Source organism: Pygocentrus nattereri, chromosome 11, assembly GCF_015220715.1.
Source record: "Pygocentrus nattereri isolate fPygNat1 chromosome 11, fPygNat1.pri, whole genome shotgun sequence".
Lineage (NCBI taxonomy): Eukaryota > Metazoa > Chordata > Actinopteri > Characiformes > Serrasalmidae > Pygocentrus > Pygocentrus nattereri.
The window spans coordinates 597,501-619,301 of NC_051221.1; the positions used below are offsets into that span (position 1 = coordinate 597,501).

Here is a 21,801-nt window from a genome sequence, read left to right on the forward strand (position 1 = left end):
CTGATACCAGGCTAAACAGTCATTTGACCCACCACAGTAGGGAAAAACATTGCTGCTGAACTTACAGCTGATGGTAACTGAGTCTCCTGGAGAAATAGTTTTCACTGCAGGCGTCTGAGTCACTGTGACCTCACCACTGGATCCTGAAAAATAAGTGAATTAAATAAATTAAAAAATTCATATGAAAAACAGAAAATAACAGGCTGCTCTCAAAGTAAGAATATTCCACACAAAGATAAATGAGTGAGTGACCTTGAGTCCAGAGGGTGAGGGTCCAGATGAAGATGGAGACCAAACTCATGGTTGCTATGGGTGAAGTTTGTGGGGCAGCAGCTCTCAGTCATGAAGTGTTAAACTCACAGGACTATAAACACTAGCAGAGCACTGAAGCATGGGCTGATCATGCAAAGTGGAGCCTCTATTAGAAGTGAAATATTCCCTTTAATGTCCAGCAGAGGGCGCTCTCTTATTGTGCAGTTCTAACTGTCTCTGCCTTTCATTTGAGGGTCTCTGCAGCTACGACTGCCACCCAGTCTGTCTGCATCAGGGCTGCAGGACCTTCTGGTGGAGGAAACAATGAAAACAGTAAGAACCTTTTCATCTAATACTTTTTGAAGAACTTTTATCTAGAACATTTTCTCCCTATTTAAAACTGTATATTTAGTGTTTAGGAAGTTCAGTTTGTCTGTTGTGTAAATTCTAAAGGACCAAGCGAGTCCTCAGTTTAGATATTTCACTGCTTATAAAATAATCCTTGTTGGGAATAAAAGGCAGAACGTGTGCAGATCTACAGTGTGTAGTTTATTCCATTATTAGATGATTGTAGAACCCATTAATATTGTATTATAGGTCAGAAATACTGCGTGTAGAGGCTGAAGAGAGCGGCGTGTTTAGAGCAGGAGGTTTTTGTACAGCCAGTAAACCAGTTTGTGTCACTGTGGTGGACTTTTGGTGGAGGAACCAAACTGTCAGTTGGAAGTAAGTCCACTTTTCCTCCTTATTCAAAAGGAATCTTTTATTAAAATGATTATGGATCAACACTACAGACGTACTTGATGTTCTTCTAAATCAGTTCTGATCCAAATTTGAATGTATTTCATTAGAACTTGGCTGAAGTGTGGCGAGCGTGGAGCTTTAGGCTTTACCACGAGCTCCTGTTTCTGAACTGGATTTCTTTTCTTTAAAACACTAATATTTCCTAAAGGTTTCCTGTGACGTGTTCAGTAATGACATTTCTTTAAAAAGATCAGATGTAGAGCTGGATTGTAGTGTCAGTGTTGGGCTCCATTACAGCAGTTCTGTCTCCATCTGGAAGCCACAATGTGGAGGTTATTATGAGCAGCGTTTTCTGCTCTAAAGCTTTGAAGCCATAGTACATGGAGACTGCAGCTCAATTTATTTAGGGATTATTTATTGTTTGGAGGAAATAAAATCATGTTCCATTTCAAATTTCCCATCACAGGATGTGCAGAATGTCTGAGTTTTACTGAATGAAATTCAGTAATATTTTCTAATGAAAATGGAAATGAAGTGCAGCTATGAATGTGATTGGAAATATGAGTTTGTGTGTGAAACGGTTGAGTTTAAGGTTGTAATTAGAGTTTGGTTTTTAATGCATCACTGAACTCAGTTGTGCTCTGTTAGAAATAAGGGAAATGAAACTGTGTGTGTGTCCTAGGTGTGGCCGCGCCCACCCTCACGGTCCTGCCCCCCTCCAGCGTGGAGCTGCAGCAGGGGAAGGCCACACTCGTGTGTTTGGCCAACAAGGGCTTCCCCTCAGACTGGAGGCTGAGCTGGAAGGTGGACGGGAGCAGCTGGAGCTCGGGGGTTAGCCAGAGCCCCGGGCTTCTGCAGAAGGACGACGGCCTCTACAGCTGGAGCAGCACCCTGACCCTCCAGGAGGACCAGTGGCTAAAGAAGACAGTGACCTGTGAGGCCACCAAAGACTCCCAGACTCCTGTCAGCCAAACCCTGAGGAGAGAGCAATGCACTGGGCAGTGAGCGTCCACGCGTGTGTTGGAGCTGCTAGAGCTCCTCTTGCTCTTCAGTGAGCTCAAACATGGCTCTGCTTAATGCTGTGATCTTCATCTCATCACTTCATCATCACAATAAAGAGTTTCAGTATTAATATCTAGAGTCTTTCATTGTTTATTGTGTTGTTCTCTTTCTTTATTTCTTTTATTGTTTCCATCATCAATAAACATGTAAACATTTCTTTGATCTGTAATTTACTGGAATCAAGTTTGTTTATTTCTCTTCTAAAATTAAAGCTTATAGATTTGATTAACTGCAGTGTTTCCTTTTTTGTGTCATGATTTTTTGAGGTTTTATTGTAAAAAGTTTAATGATGACACAATTATTTATTTTTCTAAAAGTCATAAGAAACAAGATTATAGTCCATAAAACTTTCCATTATTAGAAAATGAATAAACCAATACAAACTCAGAAAAATAACAAATATACAAATAAAACCATAAAGATGTTGTTACATGGATAACAATTCAACTCTGTCCCATTAAATTCAAATCATTAATCAATTTTTAATAAATGTAATGGTTCTGATTCAGAGACTCTAAAGAACTCTTGACTCTATCAGCCACTTTCATTAACCTGAAAACTTTGTTTTAAAATTTGTTTTAATGAAATTGTTTTTTTAATAGTAATAAGTTTCCTTTTTATAGCTCCTTCCTCACAAGGTTGGTTTATACATAAAATCATTGAAATTCAGAGAAAAGCAAATCACTGAGAAAACAGGCAGGTTTTGATTTGCGTCTTAAAGGCCGAGACTAATGTGAGATCATGGAGACTTTGAGGAAGGGAGTTGCAAAGTTCTGGAGCCAAACTCACTGTGAAAAGAGACTTTTATTCTATTTAAACAGGAGATTCATTTAATCCCCTCATTATCAGCTGCAGATCATGATGACCAGCTGGTCTGAGGTCAGTGAGATTCCCCTGGATGAAGACATTCACAGGTTTTAATGAGAGGTTTGAACTGTTTCTATGATACTTCATCTGATGGTAGTTAGATTAGGAGTTAGGAAAGTTCTAGTTGTTCCACTGTGGAAAGAGGAACCAGTGAATGTTCTCCAGTGCTAGAACGCATTAGTGCTGCTGCATAGTTTCCAGTTCTTTTGAGTTCATTCTGAGTTCTTTACTGTGATGAATGGTGATGGTCAGTGTTGTTAGAGAGGGAGTTCAGCTGGAGATTCAGTGCAGTGCTGTGTGTTGATCTTGAGGGAGTTTGGCTGAATGAAGCTGAACATCTGGTGAAAGTGCTGCTCTATTCTGGGAGAAAGAGGACGACTCAGGCCTGTTCATGCAGATCTGAGTTCCACCCCACTGCTCTCTCTCTCTCTCTCTCTCTCTCTCTCTCTCTCTCTCTCTCTCTGTCTCTCTCTCTCTCTCTCTCTCTCTCTCTGTCTCTCTCTCTCTCTGTTTCTCTCTCTCTCTCTCTCTCTCTCTCTCTCTCTCTGTCTCTCTCTCTCTCTCTCTCTCTCTCTCTCTCTCTGTCTCTCTCTCTCTCTCTCTCTCTCTCTCTCTCTCTGTCTGACTGTTTACTGCTTAAAACTGCTTGTTTGTGTTCAGCTGGGTGGGCTGTGGGGGGCTGGTTTCACTTCTTTCTTTAGTGCTGATAACTGTGGGTGTGTCGTGGTCTTAGTGTTTCAGACCTTTTTCAACCCATCAGGGAATCATTAAGCTCTGTGCCAGTTGAATCAGGTGTGTTAGAGTAAGAATACAGTAATATGCAGTGTTCAGTCTCCAAGACTGGAACTGACCAGCAGTGTTGGTGAATCCCTGAATATAAAGTATGAGAACAAAAGCCAAAAAATCTTGAAAAAAAAACAGTCAAAACCAAGTTCACCGAAGTAGCAGAAATATTTGGTAGGACTTCAAAAAATGGATAGAGTAAATCACATCAGTCCACATACAGAAATATTTTAGTAACGCTATGCTGCACTAATCAGAAGAATTCTTAGAACTGAGGCTGTGGATTTTGCTAATACTTCAAATCTGCTTAATCCAGGTTCTTTAACTTAAAGGGAACAAAGCTAGACCTATTATTCCAAGCAAAGATCTGGTTTGAAAGGCCTTGACCTTAAACTTTAGTCTCACCCTCAAGGTCATCCTCTTAGTTGATCTCAATGGGCCTCATTCACCAAACGTTCTTAGGTAGAAATTTCTTCTTAAACCCACTTACACAGTTTTTATGAAGATTCTGTCACCCAGAATCTGAACCCAGAAGCTGAACATCTGGTGAAAGTGCTGCTCTATTCTGGGAGAAAGAGGACGACTCAGGCCTGTTCATGCAGATCTGAGTTCCACCCCACTGCTCTCTCTCTCTCTCTCTCTCTGTCTCTCTCTCTCTCTCTCTCTCTGTCTCTCTCTCTCTCTCTCTGTCTATCTCTCTCTCTCTCTCTCTGTCTCTCTCTCTCTCTCTCTCTCTCTCTTTCTCTCTCTCTGTCTGACTGTTTCCTGCTTAAAACTGCTTGTTTGTGTTCAGCTGGGTGGGCTGTGGGGGGCTGGTTTCACTTCTTCCTTTAGTGCTGCTGATGACCATCAGTGTGTCAGTCAAATAATAACCTGTTTTATTTCTACAGCACCTTTATTAAACTCAAAGCAGGTAACAGTGAAACAGAACGAGTGCAGAAACAAACAGAAAGAGCTCTAACATACAGGAGAAGAGCATCAGCTCCATCTGAATGAACATGTAAAGGGAGGTAAAGCACTGAGTGAACAGGGGGGTTTGAGTTGTGTGTTAAAGACAGAGATAGAGGGGAGTTCCAGAGGTTTGGAGCTGTTCCACTAAATTCTCTCCCACTGACTGAGGACAGTCTGATTCACTCTAATCAGACCAGCTCCAGAAGACCTGAGTGTCCCAGCTGGCGTGTAGAGATGGAGGAGGTCAGTAAGGTATGAAGCTCAAGGCCATGTATGTCTGTGAAGGTCATGAGCAGCAGCCTGTATTGACCACACAAAGGGGCAGATAAGCAGTGCAGGTTATGGAGAGCAGGTGTGATGAGGGCAGAGTGCTTAGTGTGAGTGAGGACTCCAGCTGCTGAGTTCTGAACAGACTGGTATTTAGGGAGGAGTTTAACTGGGAGTCCACTAAGAAGGTCATTACAGTAATGAAGGTGAAACTGATAAAGATCTAATCTACATTTCTGCAGCACTGCTGATAATCATGGGGTGGAGTCTGGAGATATGAGGAAGGTGGTAGAAGACAGTCTGGATCAGGGAGATAATATGGGACTCAGAAGTGAGTGAGGTATCAAATATGACACCATGATCATGAAGAGTTTGGGAGGGATTTATCTGAACTCATCAACGTCTAAAATTATTTCAGAGAGGGAGCTGACAAAAGTATTCAGGGCAGATATTAATGTATCAGTCTTTTCTCTGTTGAGTTCAAAAAAACTCTCACCCAAATATTAATATCACAGATAAAGATGGTTAGAGAGGGAGGGGCTTGTGGTGAGGGGTCGTGGCCGGCTCATATACATTTGTGTATCATCAGTGCCACAATAAAAAACTGAGTCAATACTGAAATAAACATTTACATTAAGAAGAGAAGGTGGCCCAGAACAGAACCCTGGGGTACACCGTGAGCAACAGGAGCAGTGGAAGATTTGTGTTGTTTTATAGTCATCACCAGAGATGGGCACTTATTAGTTATATTTACTCAATTACATATACTAAGTAAAATAATGACAGATTTGTACTCTCCTGAGTATTTTCATATCATAATGCATGTACTTTTACTGAAGTATATTAATGAGTAAACTACTTTTTACTCAGTTATACTTTGCCATTAATATTTACTAATTCCTTTGTGTTTAATTTGAGAATATTTTATTGTTGGCAACATCAGTGGTCATTTATTTTGGGTGGTCATTTTTGATAAAATAAACAACAGACACTTACTAACATATCAGCAACGTGTCAATCATGGAAGAGCAGTGAATACATTGAGTAGATTATCAAGAGGCTTTTGATTCACTGTGTAAGTAAAAATTGTTTATAATCTGCTGAATTCAGTTGTTTTTCCCTTTATTTGTTGTCCAAGTTTATATGTGTAGGTGTTTAATCTGAGAGGAACTGAACATTAACAGGTTTAATACAGACACTCAACACCCTCAACAAGCAGTAACAGACACACTGACATTATTCTGTACCTGGAGCTTCACCAGATTAGGCTTGAGTTATGGTTTGGAGCCAGAGTGAGCCAGAGTGAGAGTTAGGATTAGGGCCAGGGTGAGGGTTAGAATTAGGTTTAGAGTTGAGGTTAAGGTTAGGATTAGGGCTAGGGTGAGGGTTAGAATTAGGTTTGGAGTTGAGGTTAAGGTTAGGATTAGGGCCAGGGTGAGGTTTAGGATTAGGTTTGGAGTTGAGGTTAAGGTTAGGATTAGGGCCAGGGTGAGGGTTAGGATTAGGTTTGGAGTTGAGGTTAAGGTTAGGATTAGGTTTGGAGTTGAGGTTAAGGTTAGGATTAGGGCCAGGGTGAGGGTTAGAATTAGGTTTGGAGTTGAGGTTAAGGTTAGGATTAGAGCTAGGGTGAGGGTTAGGATTAGGTTTGGAGTTGAGGTTAAGGTTAGGATTAGGGCTAGGGTGAGGGTTAGGATTAGGTTTGGAGTTGAGGTTAAGGTTAGGATTAGGGCCAGGGTGAGGGTTAGGATTAGGTTTGGAGTTGAGGTTAAGGTTAGGATTAGGGCCAGGGTGAGGTTCAGAATTAGGTTTGGAGTTGAGGTTAAGGTTAGGATTAGGGCCAGGGTGAGGGTTAGGATTAGGTTTGGAGTTGAGGTTAAGGTTAGGATTAGGGCCAGGGTGAGGTTCAGAATTAGGTTTGGAGTTGAGGTTAAGGTTAGGATTAGGGCCAGGGTGAGGTTCAGAATTAGGTTTGGAGTTGAGGATAAGGTTAGGATTAGGGCCAGGGTGAGGGTTAGGATTAGGTTTGGAGTTGAGGATAAGGTTAGGATTAGGGCCAGGGTGAGGGTTAGGATTAGGTTTGGAGTTGAGGATAAGGTTAGGATTAGGGCCAGGGTGAGGGTTAGGATTAGGTTTGAAGTTGAGGTTAAGGTTAAGATTAGGGCCAGGGTGAGGGTCAGATTTTGCTTAATGTTAGTACCGGTTTAAGTCTACATCATGTATCATATCAACAATACACCTACTTAATTCAATGCCGCTGACAGAACAAAATCTCCATTTTTATCATTTTTCAGTTTTTGAGATAATTTGAAAAGGCCTGTTGGACTTTACATCATGTGTAAATATTATGACGAACAGACCAAAAGAACTGGTCCAGAATTACTTGGAAAAGTCTGTTTCCATTGACTTACATAAAAAGTCAAGTAGGTTTTTTCCTTCTCCTGTAAAGGTACAGTTTTGGAGATACAAGGTTTCGTTTGACAGCAGTCATAAGAAATGTATAAACATTACAACTGCACGTCATTTAGCTCAGTGTCTTCAGACGCCTTACTGCTATTTCACTGATTTGTTGTGGATTATTACTGATACTCTGTTAAAACGCTATTAATCCTCAATAAAGACCACATAAAATAAAGTGTTACCACAGCATCTGTACAGCTTTGTGATTGGTGACATCTCTGACTTTGGACTCAGACCCCAAGGTGGATCCAGTTAGACTCTTGGGAAGTTCTGCACTGTAGGAACACAGAACAACAGTGTAAGTCGTGTAGTGTGAAAGGTGTTGAGAGAGAAAGAGCAGCTTCAAATCAGACTCCAGTAAAAGTGTTGATACTTCAGTCAAATCATGACATTAATGTAAAAATTCAGAAAAACATGATCCGCTGTAGATGACAGAGATTAACTGAATGTGATTAATCTGAATTAAATCACATTAAAAGAGGATCTTGTGATTAGCACCTCTATGGGTTTTGTACTGTAATGTTAGCAGCAAATTAAAGGTGGTCCAGATGAAAATTTTACAGCAGCTCTGACTTTAACACAGATATTAAAAGCTGATAACAGACAATCTGTTTACATGTTCACTGTCTTTCAGTTTTACAGTGACGTCTTCAGAAAAATCTAAACTTAATTTCTGTCTCTGAACATCACTGGAGGAGCCTGAATGTCTTCATGTGGAAAAAACAACTGAACTTGTATTAATCAAACAAATACTTAAAATTATCAAAGTTCTGTTGAATAAAACCAGACAAACTGCTTTTTACCACCTACTAATTCTTTAGGCTGGAGGGACTATAGTTTACAGTCTACTGACCTCTGAATATGATCTCCTACTAAAAGCTGATGAGTCTGAGTTTGTTGAAGGACTTCTTCAGGGACTCCCTCTTTCTCAGGACTGAGAGAAACATCCATTTCATAATCTGTCCAGATCCTTATAATAAACTTTAGAATAAATGAGACTGGAGCTGAACTCTACAGCTAGTTCCAGACCTGTGGAGATCAGGAAATAAACCCCTAAAACCACAAAGCATTTCCAGTCTAATGAACAGAAGAACAAACTCCATCTAAAGTCCTGATTTCCACAGAGTGTGTTATTGTGTGTGTCCATCCTCCCCCTCAGCACCTGCAGTAGAGTCCAGCTGCAGCAGTGCAGTCTCTGTGCAGCTGGACTGAGGGGGGTTTTTGTACACCTACTAAACACTGTGGGAACACGCCGCTACCACTGATCCAGTGTTCACTCAGACAGTAATAATCTCCTGCATCTTCAGTCTGGACATTACTGATGGTCAGAGTGAAGTCAGATCCAGATCCACTGCCACTGAAACGAGCTGGAACACCTGACTGTCTACTGGTAGCGTAGTAGATCAGGAGTTTAGGAGCTTCTCCAGGTATCTGCTGATACCAGGATAGACGGTTATTGTTATATACTACAGGGCTGGTTCTACAGCTGATGGTAACTGAGTCTCCTGGAGAAACAGTTTTCACTGCAGGAGTCTGAGTCACGGTCACCTGACCACTGGATCCTGAGAAATTAAAAGAAAAAAAGGATGAAAACATTAAAAGAAATATTGTATGAAACTAAACAAAATGTACATCAAACAGGACAGAAATTAATTTACACAAAGATAAATGAGTGAGTGACCTTGAGTCCAGAGGGTGAGAGTCCAGATGAAGATGGAGACCAAAGTCATGGTTGCTGTGGGTGAAGTTTGTGGGGCAGCAGCTCTCAGTCATGAAGTGTTAAACTCACAGGACTATAAACACTAGCAGAGCACTGAAGCGTGGGCTGATCATGCAAAGTGGAGCCTCTATGGAAATGGACTCACCAAACACCTCCATAATAAACACGTCTGATTATTCAGATCTGATTAAAAAGTATCAGCTCAGTTCTGTTCATTCAGTGCTAGACGTTCATTTCTAAAGCTCATTAATAGCTTCACTAAGACTACAAAAGTATGAGGACTGTAGAGCGTTCAGGGCTGGAACTGAGAACCAGTGTGAGGAACCTTTGAGAATAAATTCCTGAACTGTCAGGCAGGTAAAGGACTGTGAGAGGAGAGATCCACTGATGCTGCTCCAAAGCCTTTATTTCTCCAAGCTGAGAACTTTCCACCACAGCACAGCAGCTCACGGCTCAGAGCTCCACTCATTCATTAGCTTGTGTGGTCTGAAATAAACTAGAGTGGAATAAACAGCACAGCAGTTTAAGGAGTCTAGAGAATTAACTCCTCCCCTTCAAGCAGTAATGAAGTCCACACTACTGTTTAAGACTCATCACAGGCTTTAACTACAAGTCCACCATCTCCAACGTCTCTGTTTAACTTAGACAACAGCGCCTCCTTGTGGGGGAAGTGGGTCTCTTTTCACTGATGGGACTACAGTCACTAGAAAGGCTGCCGCTCTGCTTTCACAGTGAACAGACGTGGTACATAAACAGGGCAGCATCACCAAATAAAGAGGAATTCTCTGTGTTAGAGCTGCAGTTGAGAGATAATCCTGTACCTAATAAACATCAGGCTGATCTGTGACCTCATGACCCTGCACTACTCCATAAACACTGGTGTTATTCAGGTCTCAGTGACCTCACACATTAAGTATGTAATACCTGTTTTATACCTTCAGGACACTTTATTAATTAAGGCCCAGTCCCATTTCTTATTTCTACCCCTACCCCTTGTTTTTGAGGGTAACCCTCCCTCTTGAGACGGCGTTAGAAGGGCTAGTGGTTGAAATCTTCCCCCTATGAAATGGGACGACCCTTCAAGCACCAGAGACGTCATCAGTCGTCTCCAGTGACTTCTATGTAAACAGGTGAGACGAGGTTTTCCGGCCATTTCCAAAACGCCGCCTCCAGCTGTGGTGGTCTCACCTGTGTGGGCTCTAGGCGTCTATCCGCGATTGTCAGATGGTCGCATGCAGTGAAGCAGCTTTAAAACAAACGCCTCACTCACAAAGTGGTTTTGCAGCACTGCTTTATTTTAGAAAGCGCTGGTCATTCTCTGCTCGGAGCCGGACGAGCGGTCTGGTGTCAGGAAGTACTTACAGCAGATGTCCGGTCTGCCATAAATGCACCAAAGAGTGCAGGGTTGATGCTCCCAATTACTTACAGATTGAAATAAATCAATCAAACAGGCCGTTATCAGTTTTTCCTTTGGTGGATTCTTTCTTTGTTGTGTTGTGTTTATGGTTTGCTCTTTGCTTTATTTATTTCTTAAGATCAGTGAAAGTTAAATAACTGATCATCAAGCTGAGAAGAATCATTTGTAAAATGTGAGACATTATTCTTCTCTGAACTTAGTTAGATGATTGATGAACATAATATTTTAAGGTAGTCCTGTTTATTTTATAAGTAAATGAATAAAAACTCCGACAGTAAAGTTACTGGGTAGTTTATTATAGTTCGTCTGCTATTGTGCAGCAGTAGATGTTCAGTGTTGCTGTGAAAAGTGAGAAGACTTCTTCAGGGTTAAGAACTGTTTGATTTGAGGAGTTTGCTTTAAAGGACTTGCAATAAAGATGTCAAATCTAATTTTGTGTGTTTTCTCTGATAATGTGGACATTCATGAAAACATTTGACATTCTGTGTAACTTGGATACCGCAAAGGTCTCTATCCACTGGAATTCCTTGGAGAAATATAAGGAAACACAGTTATTCCAGAGTAACTATGTAAAAGTTCCACTTTATAATAAGTGGACAGTTCCTGTGTAGTTGTTATGTAGGTCCTGTGTAATGGAGTGGTAATATAAACGTTGCTTTGGAGGTGGTACAACACATTTAATTAAGGTCTTTAAAGTTAGATTTTAGGATAAGGGGACGTCTCCTGCACCGTCACATTGCAGAATGGTTTAAAGCTGAAACTGGTTACAGTGTCACGGCACTAGCAGCATAGATATTATCTAAACGTTGGGAAAGCTGGCTGGTCCAGTGTAATAATGTGTTACTGCAAGTTATTCCATACTTTCTTTTACTGCTGGACATGACCAGAACTAAACTGCTGTTCCAGTCTAATTACAAATGTAATTACACTTGTTATTACCCTCATGTAATTACATGAGTGAGAATAGACTGTTACGACTATCCAGATACACGAGTGTAATTACATGGGGCAAACTGAAGGTGATACACGTGTGTAATTACATGGGGCAAACTGAAGGTGATACACGTGTATAATTACATGGGGCAAACTGAAGGTGATACACGTGTGTAATTACATGGGGCAAACTGAAGGTGATACACGAGTGTAATTACATGGGGCAAACTGAAGGTGATACACGAGTGTAATTACATGGGGCAAACTGAAGGTGATACACGTGTGTAATTACATGGGGCAAACTGAAGGTGATACACGAGTGTAATTACATGGGGCAAACTGAAGGTGATACACGTGTGTAATTACACAACTTGTGCGTCTCTAATCAATTTGTAACAGTGATTAAATCATATGTAGTTACATTGTTGTTACATGTGTTACTTATATGTAACTACACAGTTATTATGGACACATAATATAAAGTGGGACCAGTCATTCTTTTTGGAAATCATGGACACCGTGTCCTCCGGGACTCAACACTCAAGTACATGTACTAAAATAAATATCAATATAAAATAAACTCCCCTGAGCTTTTTTCAAACCATAATATCTTCACTTTTAGATACGCACAAAGGTCAGTATATGAATCTACATTTTACTGTTTCTTTTATTCTGTGTTTAACTTCATCATTCAATTCAATTCAATTCAATTCAGTTCAACTTTATTGTCATTGTACAATACAGGGTAGTACAGTATAATGAAACACTATGGGGCGACTTTTCCAGTGCAGTAGTAAGAGATGCATAGTAAACAGGGCAGAGACTAAAGACAGTAAAAGACAGACAGAATGTGCGGTCAGTAGGTTCAGGTGTCGAACGTAGACAAGATGTGCGTAGGCGAGTGTTATAGGTGTACTGGACGTATAGCCAGTTAGTGCATAGTCAGATATTCAAGTGTATCAGGTATATAGACAGAAATGTGCTGGTGAACTGCAGTCCAGTAAATGCAGAAGTACTAGTGGTGTAAACAGTGGTCAGTATATAAAGTCTACAGTGCAGGTACAGAGTAGCAGCATAACGTTCAGGTAAAACTCAGTCCTGAGCTGTGACTTTTAGAGCTAGACCTTCAGTTCAGGTCATTACTGTAGAAAATCAGTCATAAATAAATAAATAAATAAATAAATAACAAGAACAGTGATCTGCTGTAGATGTTAAATGTTGAGGGGACAGGATTCATTTGAATCAGTTCATGTGGACGTCTAGTTTAGCACATCTAAGCGGTTTGTAATGTAATGTTAGCTCCAAGCTAACGGTGGTGCACATGTAGAGTTTTATAGCAGCTCTGACTTAAACTCAGATGTTCAAAGCTTATAACAGACATTCTGTTTCCATAGTTTAGTGTTTCAGTTTTACAGAGAATTCAGTAAAGATCTGAACTTCATGTCTGTCTCTGAACATTACTGGAGGAGTCTGAAGGTCTTCATGCTCTAAAATTAGAGTGAACTGGTTTTACTGAAATAAACACTCTAAATGTGTTATTTCAACTGAATGAGGCCAGAAAAGATGATTGTTACCACATGAAGTAATTATTTAAGGTTGAACAGATGAATTACTGTTTACAGTCTACTGACCTCTGAATATGATCTCCTACTGAATGTCCTGATTTCCACAGAGTGTGTTATTGTGTGTGTCCATCCTCCCCCTCAGCACCTGCAGTAGAGTCCAGCTGCAGCAGTGCAGTCTCTGTGCAGCTGGACTGAGGGGGGTTTTTGTACACCTACTAAACACTGTGGGAACAGGTTTGTGCTACTGATATAATGATAACTCTGACAGTAATAATCTCCTGCATCTTCAGTCTGGACATTACTGATGGTCAGAGTGAAGTCAGATCCAGATCCACTGCCACTGAAACGAGCTGGAACACCTGACTGTCTGTTGGTAGCGTAGTAGATCAGGAGTTTAGGAGCTTCTCCAGGTTTCTGCTGATACCAGGCTAAGTAGTAACCACCATGAACGCTAGTGCTGGTTCTACAGCTGATGGTCACTGAGTCTCCTGGAGAAACAGTTTTCACTGCAGGAGTCTGAGTCACCGTCACCTGACCACTGGATCCTGAGACAGAAATATAATGAAACAGAATGAAAAGATATTAAAGTATATTTAATATACAACATTAAAGGAACTATATAACTATATAAAATACAAAAAGAATGTACATCAGTCAGGACAGAAATAAATTCCTACAAAGATGAATGAGCAAGTCACCTTGAGTCCAGAGGGTGAGCATCCAGATGAAGATGGAGACCAAAGCCATGGTTGCTGTGGGTGAAGTTTGTGGGGCAGCAGCTCTCAGTCATGAAGTGTTAAACTCACAGGACTATAAACACTAGCAGAGCACTGAAGCATGGGCTGATCATGCAAAGTGGAGCCTCTATGGAAATGGACTCACCAAACACCTCCATAATAAACACGTCTGATTATTTAGATCTGATTAAAAAGTATCAGCTCAGTTCTGTTCATTCAGTGCTAGACGTTCATTTCTAAAGCTCATCAATAGTTGATGAGTGTAGAAGAGCTCAGGGTGAACAGTGAGGAGTGATGGAGGTTTATGTACAATGACTTCACTGAAATGTAGCACTGTGGTTCTCTTTCAGTGGAGGAACCAAACTCACTGTGAAAAGAGACTTTTATTCTATTTAAACAGGAGATTCATTTAATCCCCTCATTATCAGCTGCAGATCATGATGACCAGCTGGTCTGAGGTCAGTGAGGTTCTCCTGGATGAAGACATTCACAGGTTTTAATGAGAGGTTTGAACTGTTTCTATGACACTTCATCTGATGGTAGTTAGATTAGGAGTTAGGAAAGTTCTAGTTGTTCCACTGTGGAAAGAGGAACCAGTCAATGTTCTCCAGTGCTAGAATGCATTAGTGCTGCTGCATAGTTTCCAGTTCTTTTGAGTTCAGTCTGAGTTCTTTACTGTGATGAATGGTGATGGTCAGTGTTGTTAGAGAGGGAGTTCAGCTGGAGATTCAGTGCAGTGCTGTGTGTTGATCTTGAGGGAGTTTGGCTGAATGAAGCTGAACATCTGGTGAAAGTGCTGCTCTATTCTGGGAGAAAGAGGACGACTCAGGCCTGTTCATGCAGATCTGAGTTCCACCCCACTGCTCTCTCTCTCTCTCTCTCTCTCTCTCTCTCTCTCTGTCTCTCTCTCTCTCTCTCTCTCTCGCTCTCTCTCTCTCTCTCTCTCTCTCTCTCTCTCTCTGTCTGACTGTTTACTGCTTAAAACTGCTTGTTTGAGTTCAGCTGGGTGGGCTGTGGGGGGCTGGTTTCACTTCTTCCTTTAGTGCTGCTGATGACCATCAGTGTGTCAGTCAAATAATAACCTGTTTTATTTCTACAGCACCTTTATTAAACTCAAAGCAGTTAACAGTGAAACAGAACGAGTGCAGAAACAAACAGAAAGAGCTGTAACATACAGGAGAAGAGCATCAGCTCCATCTGAATGAACATGTAAAGGGAGGTAAAGCACTGAGTGAACAGGGGGGTTTGAGTTGTGTGTTAAAGACAGAGATAGAGGGGAGTTCCAGAGGTTTGGAGCTGTTCCACTAAATTCTCTCCCACTGACTGAGGACAGTCTGATTCACTCTAATCAGACCAGCTCCAGAAGACCTGAGTGTCCGAGCTGGCGTGTAGAGATGGAGGAGGTCAGTAAGGTATGAAGGTCAAGGCCATGCATGTCTGTGAAGGTCATGAGCAGCAGCCTGTATTGACCACACAAAGGGGCAGATAAGCAGTGCAGGTTATGGAGAGCAGGTGTGATGAGGGCAGAGTGCTTAGTGTGAGTGACGACTCCAGCTGCTGAGTTCTGAACAGACTGGTATTTAGGGAGGAGTTTAACTGGGAGTCCACTAAGAAGGTCATTACAGTAATGAAGGTGGAACTGATAAAGATCTAATCTACATTTCTGCAGCACTGCTGGTAATCATGGGGCGGAGTCTGGAGATATGAGGAAGGTGGTGGAAGACAGTCTGGATCAGTGAGATAATATGGGATTCAGAAGTGAGTGAGGAATTAAGACTGACACCATATCATGATCAGATTTTAAGGTTTTTCTTTTTTTTAAACTCGATATGAAAATTTTTTTTCACCGTTGGTTTTGACCCCCAAAATTATTGGGGACAGATTAAGACTGTTAGAGAGGGAGGGGCTGGTGGAGAGTGGTCTTTGGTAGCTGATACAGATTTGTGTATCATTATGAATGAAAACTGAGTGAATACTGATATAAGTGTATAAATTTAAGAAGAGAAAGGGGCCCAGAAATGAACCCTGTGGAACACCTCTAGCAACAGTAGCAGTGGGAGATTTGAGTTGTAGTATAGTGAAATGCAGTGTTGGGCAGTAATTATTGATATTTATTCACCTTCTTGTACTAAAGTAAAATATTGACAGATTTGTACTCCTGACTATTTTCAAATCATAATACATAAATATTTACTGAAGTATATTAGTACTTTCTACTGACTTACATTTTTACCATTAGTGTATATATAGGTTATGTAAGTGTATATATGTATTGCTTGAAGGAAGTACCATATAAAGTCTGCTTCATGTAATGAATCAACACTACATCTACTTAGTGTAAGTAATGTATCAACAGAACATCAAGATATTTACTTCAATGTATTCAGATGCATCACTACTACTGATATGTTGATGTGTTACTGATTCTCTGTTCAGGGTTTATGAATAATCTATAAAGACCTCTCGAAAATACTGTTACCATGGCATTCTTACAGCTTTTGATTGGTCAAATCTCTGACTTTGGAGTCAGACCCCAGGGTGGATCCAGTTAGACTCTGGGGAAGTTCTGCACTGTAGGAACACAGAACAACAGTGTAGGTTGTGTAGTGTGAAAGGTGTTGAGAGAGAAAGAGCAGCTTCAAATCAGACTCCAGTAAAAGTGTTGATACTTCAGTCAAATCATGACTGAAGATGAAGGAAATGTACAAGTAAATGTGGCCTCACAGCAAGAAGGACATGGGTTTGATTCCCAGCCGGGTGACCAGCATCCTTTCTGTGTGGAGTCTGCATGTTCTCCCCGTGGCTGCATGGGTTTCCTCCCCCAGTCCAAAGACATGCAGTCAGACATGCAATTAATATGAATGAAATCACGTAAAAAGTCTAGATTGATGAGATTAGCAGCTCTAAGGGGTTTGTAATGTAATGTTAGCACCAAGCTAACGGTGGTGCACATGTGGATTTTATAGCAGCTCTAAGGTAAAGACAAATGTTTTAGGTTACAACAGACATTCAGTTCACATATTTTTTCTGGCTGTGTTTGTCTTACGTCAGTAAAGATCTGAACTGAAGCTGCGTTCACATTAAAGCCTCATCACTCAAATCTGATTCTTTGCTCTAATCCGATCTCTCTGACGTGATGGTTCTCATTCGTTTAGGTCAGTGACTCTAATCTGTCATTAATGTGATGAACCGTTGTCCTGAAATGACCCTCATGAGCTCCTCCTACTCAGTGACGTCACGTGACTGAATCACTGCATCATCAGCACAAACTAACGAGCAGAACGAGCTTCGCTGAGAAGATCATTAACTCTGATCAGCTGTCAGCTTCATTATTAGAGCCAGACGAAGGAGAAAAGGGTGAGATGAGCTGCTTTTCCACAATTTGCAGGCTTTAATGTCTGTTCGACACTGTTGCCACAGTAATGCTGAATGATGGCGCAGAGCGGTGGAAAAAAAGCACATGAATTCCAATCTGAGCGTCACATTGAAGTCACATGGCCACAAGTCAGATACGTATCCGATCTAGGACCACATATGAAAGTGACTCAGGTCGGATTTGGAAAGATCAGATTTGTGTCCAGACAGTCCTGAAAACATCAGATCTGAGTCACATCAGGGCAGGAAATCAGATTTGTTCCACTTCAGCCTGGAAATGTGAACGTAGCCTTAATGTCTGTCTCTGAATATTATTGGAGGAGCCTGAATGTCTTCATGTAACACTTGAACTTCTATTACTGGAATAAATCTTTTAAATCAAGAAATTCTCTGTTGAACAAAACCAGTTAAACTGCTTAGAACCACAAACTCATTTTTAGGTTGAACAGACAAACCACTGTTTACAGTCTACTGACCTCTGAATATGATCTCCTACTAAAAGCTGATGAGTCTGAGTTTGTTGAAGGACTTCTTCAGGGACTCCCTCTTTCTCAGGACTGAGAGAAACATCCATTTCATAATCTGTCCAGATCCTTATAATAAACTTTAGAATAAATGAGACTGGAGCTGAACTCTACAGCTAGTTCCAGACCTGTGGAGATCAGGAAATAAACCCCTAAAATCACAAAGCATTTCCAGTCTAATGAACAGAAGAACAAACTCCATCTAAAGTCCTGATTTCCACAGAGTGTGTTATTGTGTGTGTCCATCCTCCCCCTCAGCACCTGCAGTAGAGTCCAGCTGCAGCAGTGCAGTCTCTGTGCAGCTGGACTGAGGGGGGTTTTTGTACACCTACTAAACACTGTGGGAACACACCACCACTGTGATAACTCTGACAGTAATAATCTCCTGCATCTTCAGTCTGGACATTACTGATGGTCAGAGTGAAGTCAGATCCGGATCCACTGCCACTGAAACGAGCTGGAACACCTGACTGTCTACTGGTAGCCCTATAGATCAGGAGTTTAGGAGCTTCTCCAGGTTTCTGCTGATACCAAGAGATACAAGGAGGAGAACAGCCTGATGGTGGTGGGTTGAACTTGCAGCTCATAGTGACTGATTCTCGTGAAGAAACTGCAGAAACGGTTTTCACTGCAGGAGTCTGAGTCACAGTCACCTGACCACTGGATCCTGGAAATGAATCAATTTAAAATTTGTAGATGTATTTAAAAAATAATAAAATAAAATAGTTCTTATGTATAGAGCCAAAAAAAATATGAAATTAAATTAAAAACAGGTTTTGCTTTCAAATTCATACTTAGATGCACAACGACTGTGAACTTCTGCACACATCATTCCCCACAAAGATAAATGAGTGAGTTACCTCGAGTCCAGAGGGTGAGCGTCCAGATGAAGATGGAGACCAAAGTCATGGTTGCTGTGGGTGAAGTTTGTGGGGCAGCAGCTCTCAGTCATGAAGTGTTAAACTCACAGGACTATAAACACTAGCAGAGCACTGAAGCATGGGCTGATCATGCAAAGTGGAGCCTCTATGGAAATCATCTTTCTAACAGCACTGAGTAAAGATGATCATATTTATCTGATCTTGTTTGATCAGACGTTTCTGCTCAGGGTGGAATCTGATGTTTATAGTGCAGCTTTTTATAGAGATGTGGGGAAATGAAATCTCTTCTGATTCCCACCAGAGTTTTCTGAAAGAGGACATAATGATTTGAGCGTTATGTGACATTTCACTCCCCCAGATGATCCTGAAGGCATTAAGTGGAGAGGAAAAATAAGGGGGTCTCAGAGGTTTGTGGAGGTCAGTAGTGGAGACTAATGCTGGGAGCTACTTCAGCTCAGCCAGGCTTGTCTAATTCTAGAGAGAGTAGAAGTGAAATATTCCCTTTAATGTCCAGCAGAGGGCGCTCTCTTATTGTGCAGTTCTAACTGTTTCTGCCTTTCATTTGAGGGTCTCTGCAGCTACGACTGCCACCCAGTCTGTCTGGATCAGGGCTGGAGGACTTTCTGCTGGAGGAAACAATGAAAACAGTAAGAACCTTTACATCTAAAACTTTTAGAAGAACTTTTATCTAGAACATTTTCTACCAATTTAAAACTGTATATTTAGTCTTTAGGAAGTTCAGTTTGCCTGTTGTGTAAATTCTAAAGAGCCAAGCGAGTCCTCAGTTTAGATATTTCACTGCTTATAAAATAATCCTTGTTGGGAATAAAAGGCAGAACGTGTGCAGATCTACAGTGTGTAGTTTATTCCATTATTAGATGATTGTAGAACCCATTAATATTGTATTATAGGTCAGAAATAGTGCGTGTAGAGGCTGAAGAGAGCGGCGTGTTTAGAGCAGGAGGTTTTTGTACAGCCAGTAAACCAGTTTGTATCACTGTGGTTCACTTTTGGTGGAGGAACCAAACTGTCAGTTGGAAGTAAGTCCACTTTTCCTCCTTATTCAAAAGGAATCTTTTATTAAAATGATTATGGATCAACAGTACAGACGTACTTGATGTTCTTCTAAATCAGTTCTGATCCAAATTTGAATGTATTTCATTAGAACTTGGCTGAAGTGTGGCGAGCGTGGAGCTTTAGGCTTTACCACGAGCTCCTGTTTCTGAACTGGATTTCTTTTCTTTAAAACACTAATATTTCCTAAAGGTTTCCTGTGAAGTGTTCAGTAATGACATTTCTTTAAAAAGATCAGATGTAGAGCTGGATTGTAGTGTCAGTGTTGGGCTCCATTACAGCAGTTCTGTCTCCATCTGGAAGCCACAATGTGGAGGTTATTATGAGCAGCTTTTTCTGCTCTAAAGCTTTGAAGCCATAGTACATGGAGACTGCAGCTCCATTTATTTAGGGATTATTTATTGTTTTGGAGGAAATAAAATCATGTTCCATTTCAAATTTCCCCTCACAGGATGTGCAGAATGTCCGAGTTTTACTGAGTGAAATTCAGTAATATTTTCTAATGAAAATGGAAATGAAGTGCAGCTATGAATGTGATTGGAAATATGAGTTTGTGTGTGAAACGGTTGAGTTTAAGGTTGTAATTAGAGTTTGGTTTTTAATGCATCACTGAACTCAGTTGTGCTCTGTTAGAAATAAGGGAAATGAAACTGTGTGTGTGTCCTAGGTGTGGCCGCGCCCACCCTCACGGTCCTGCCCCCCTCCAGCATGGAGCTGCAGCAGGGGAAGGCCACACTCGTGTGTTTGGCCAACAAGGGCTTCCCCTCAGACTGGAGGCTGAGCTGGAAGGTGGACGGGAGCAGCTGGAGCTCGGGGGTTAGCCAGAGCCCCGGGCTTCTGCAGAAGGACGACGGCCTCTACAGCTGGAGCAGCACCCTGACCCTCCAGGAGGACCAGTGGCTAAAGAAGACAGTGACCTGTGAGGCCACCAAAGACTCCCAGACTCCTGTCAGCCAAACCCTGAGGAGAGAGCAATGCACTGGGCAGTGAGCGTCCACGCGTGTGTTGGAGCTGCTAGAGCTCCTCTTGATCTTCAGTGAGCTCAAACATGGCTCTGCTTAATGCTCTGATCTTCATCTCATCACTTCACCATCACAATAAAGAGTTTCAGTATTAATATCTACAGTCTTTCATTGTTTATTGTGTTATTTTCTTTTTTTTTATCAGCAACAATAAACTTATAAACATCTCTTTGATCTGTAATTTACTGGAAATAAATAAATCTGTTCATTTCTCTTGTAAAAATAAAGCATTTAGATCAGAAACACTTCAGTGTCATGTCTCCAATTTATAGGATTTACTGTAATGAAATGCTTTAATAGACAATGATGTGTTTTTTCTGTGATTAGAAATGTCTCTAAATAGAGCTTTTATAGGAATTAATCAGTTTTAAAACAAATAAACAAAACTAAAGGAACAAAAGAAATAAACAATTAAATAAATATCTAAGTATTTCAGTAATATATCAGTAAATGATTGAGTTCCATGTCTAGTGATGAAATTCCAATTAAAAATATCTTAAATAATTATTAACATTTATATAATTTAATGAATCTGCCAGCAGCTTTCATTAATCTGAGCACACTGATACGTTACACTGACTCACAGGATCAGACGTTTATTAATCTATTTATTCATTCAGAATGTGTTTATTATTGTCACTCATTCATTAAAGTGAGCTTCTGTTTTCTGAGCGTTCATTTAATTCTGCACAATAAAATTAAAACAGTAAACTGATGAAAATAAAGCAGCTCACAGTTCATAACAGCACTGGTCTTTTAATGTTAACACTACATCACTGATTACTCCATTACTAATTATTTAAATATTCATTAAACTTTTTATTTTTTAATTTAAACTAATCAGTGAATCATTTAGCAGTTAGTGACTGTGCTCACTGATAACTGATAGTCCAGTTTGTTCTTAGTTCATAGCTTAATCATCTGTTAATAACTGGTGCTTATTAAACTGTAATAAACTGATGAGTGTGTTGACTCACATAAAGAAGTCACTCGTTCATACACAGTCAGAAAGAAAAGGTACGACACTGGGACTGGGGCAGTACCCCACTTGTCACTGTGGTGGTACCCTCAGGGGTACATCTCAGTACCTTTAGCCAGGGAACATAACGGAACCATAATCCACTGAAACTGACTCCACACAACCCGCCTCGCCTCCAGCCTTTTTACTTT

General features: G+C 40.8%; 4 gene segments (V, D, J or C); 2 read left to right on the top strand and 2 right to left on the bottom strand.

Moving 5' to 3' along the window:
- The first annotated feature begins 278 nt into the window (after window positions 1-278).
- Window positions 279-2,128, top strand: LOC119264305. The segment is given in 4 exon segments: window positions 279-312; window positions 506-585; window positions 870-978; window positions 1,679-2,128. Coding segments are annotated over 4 exon segments (546 nt in total).
- A 6,500-nt stretch (window positions 2,129-8,628) lies between these two features.
- LOC119264306 lies at window positions 8,629-9,121 on the bottom strand (the record flags this gene model as incomplete). The annotated part of the segment is given in 2 exon segments: window positions 8,629-8,945; window positions 9,065-9,121. Coding segments are annotated over 2 exon segments (366 nt in total), but the record flags the coding sequence as incomplete, so codon positions are not given.
- Window positions 9,122-13,141: 4,020 nt separating this feature from the next.
- Window positions 13,142-13,774, bottom strand: LOC119264412. The segment is given in 2 exon segments: window positions 13,142-13,563; window positions 13,717-13,774. Coding segments are annotated over 2 exon segments (456 nt in total).
- A 4,678-nt stretch (window positions 13,775-18,452) lies between these two features.
- On the top strand, window positions 18,453-20,734 carry LOC108416610. The segment is given in 4 exon segments: window positions 18,453-18,465; window positions 19,103-19,182; window positions 19,467-19,575; window positions 20,277-20,734. Coding segments are annotated over 4 exon segments (525 nt in total).
- The last annotated feature ends 1,067 nt before the right edge of the window (window positions 20,735-21,801 follow it).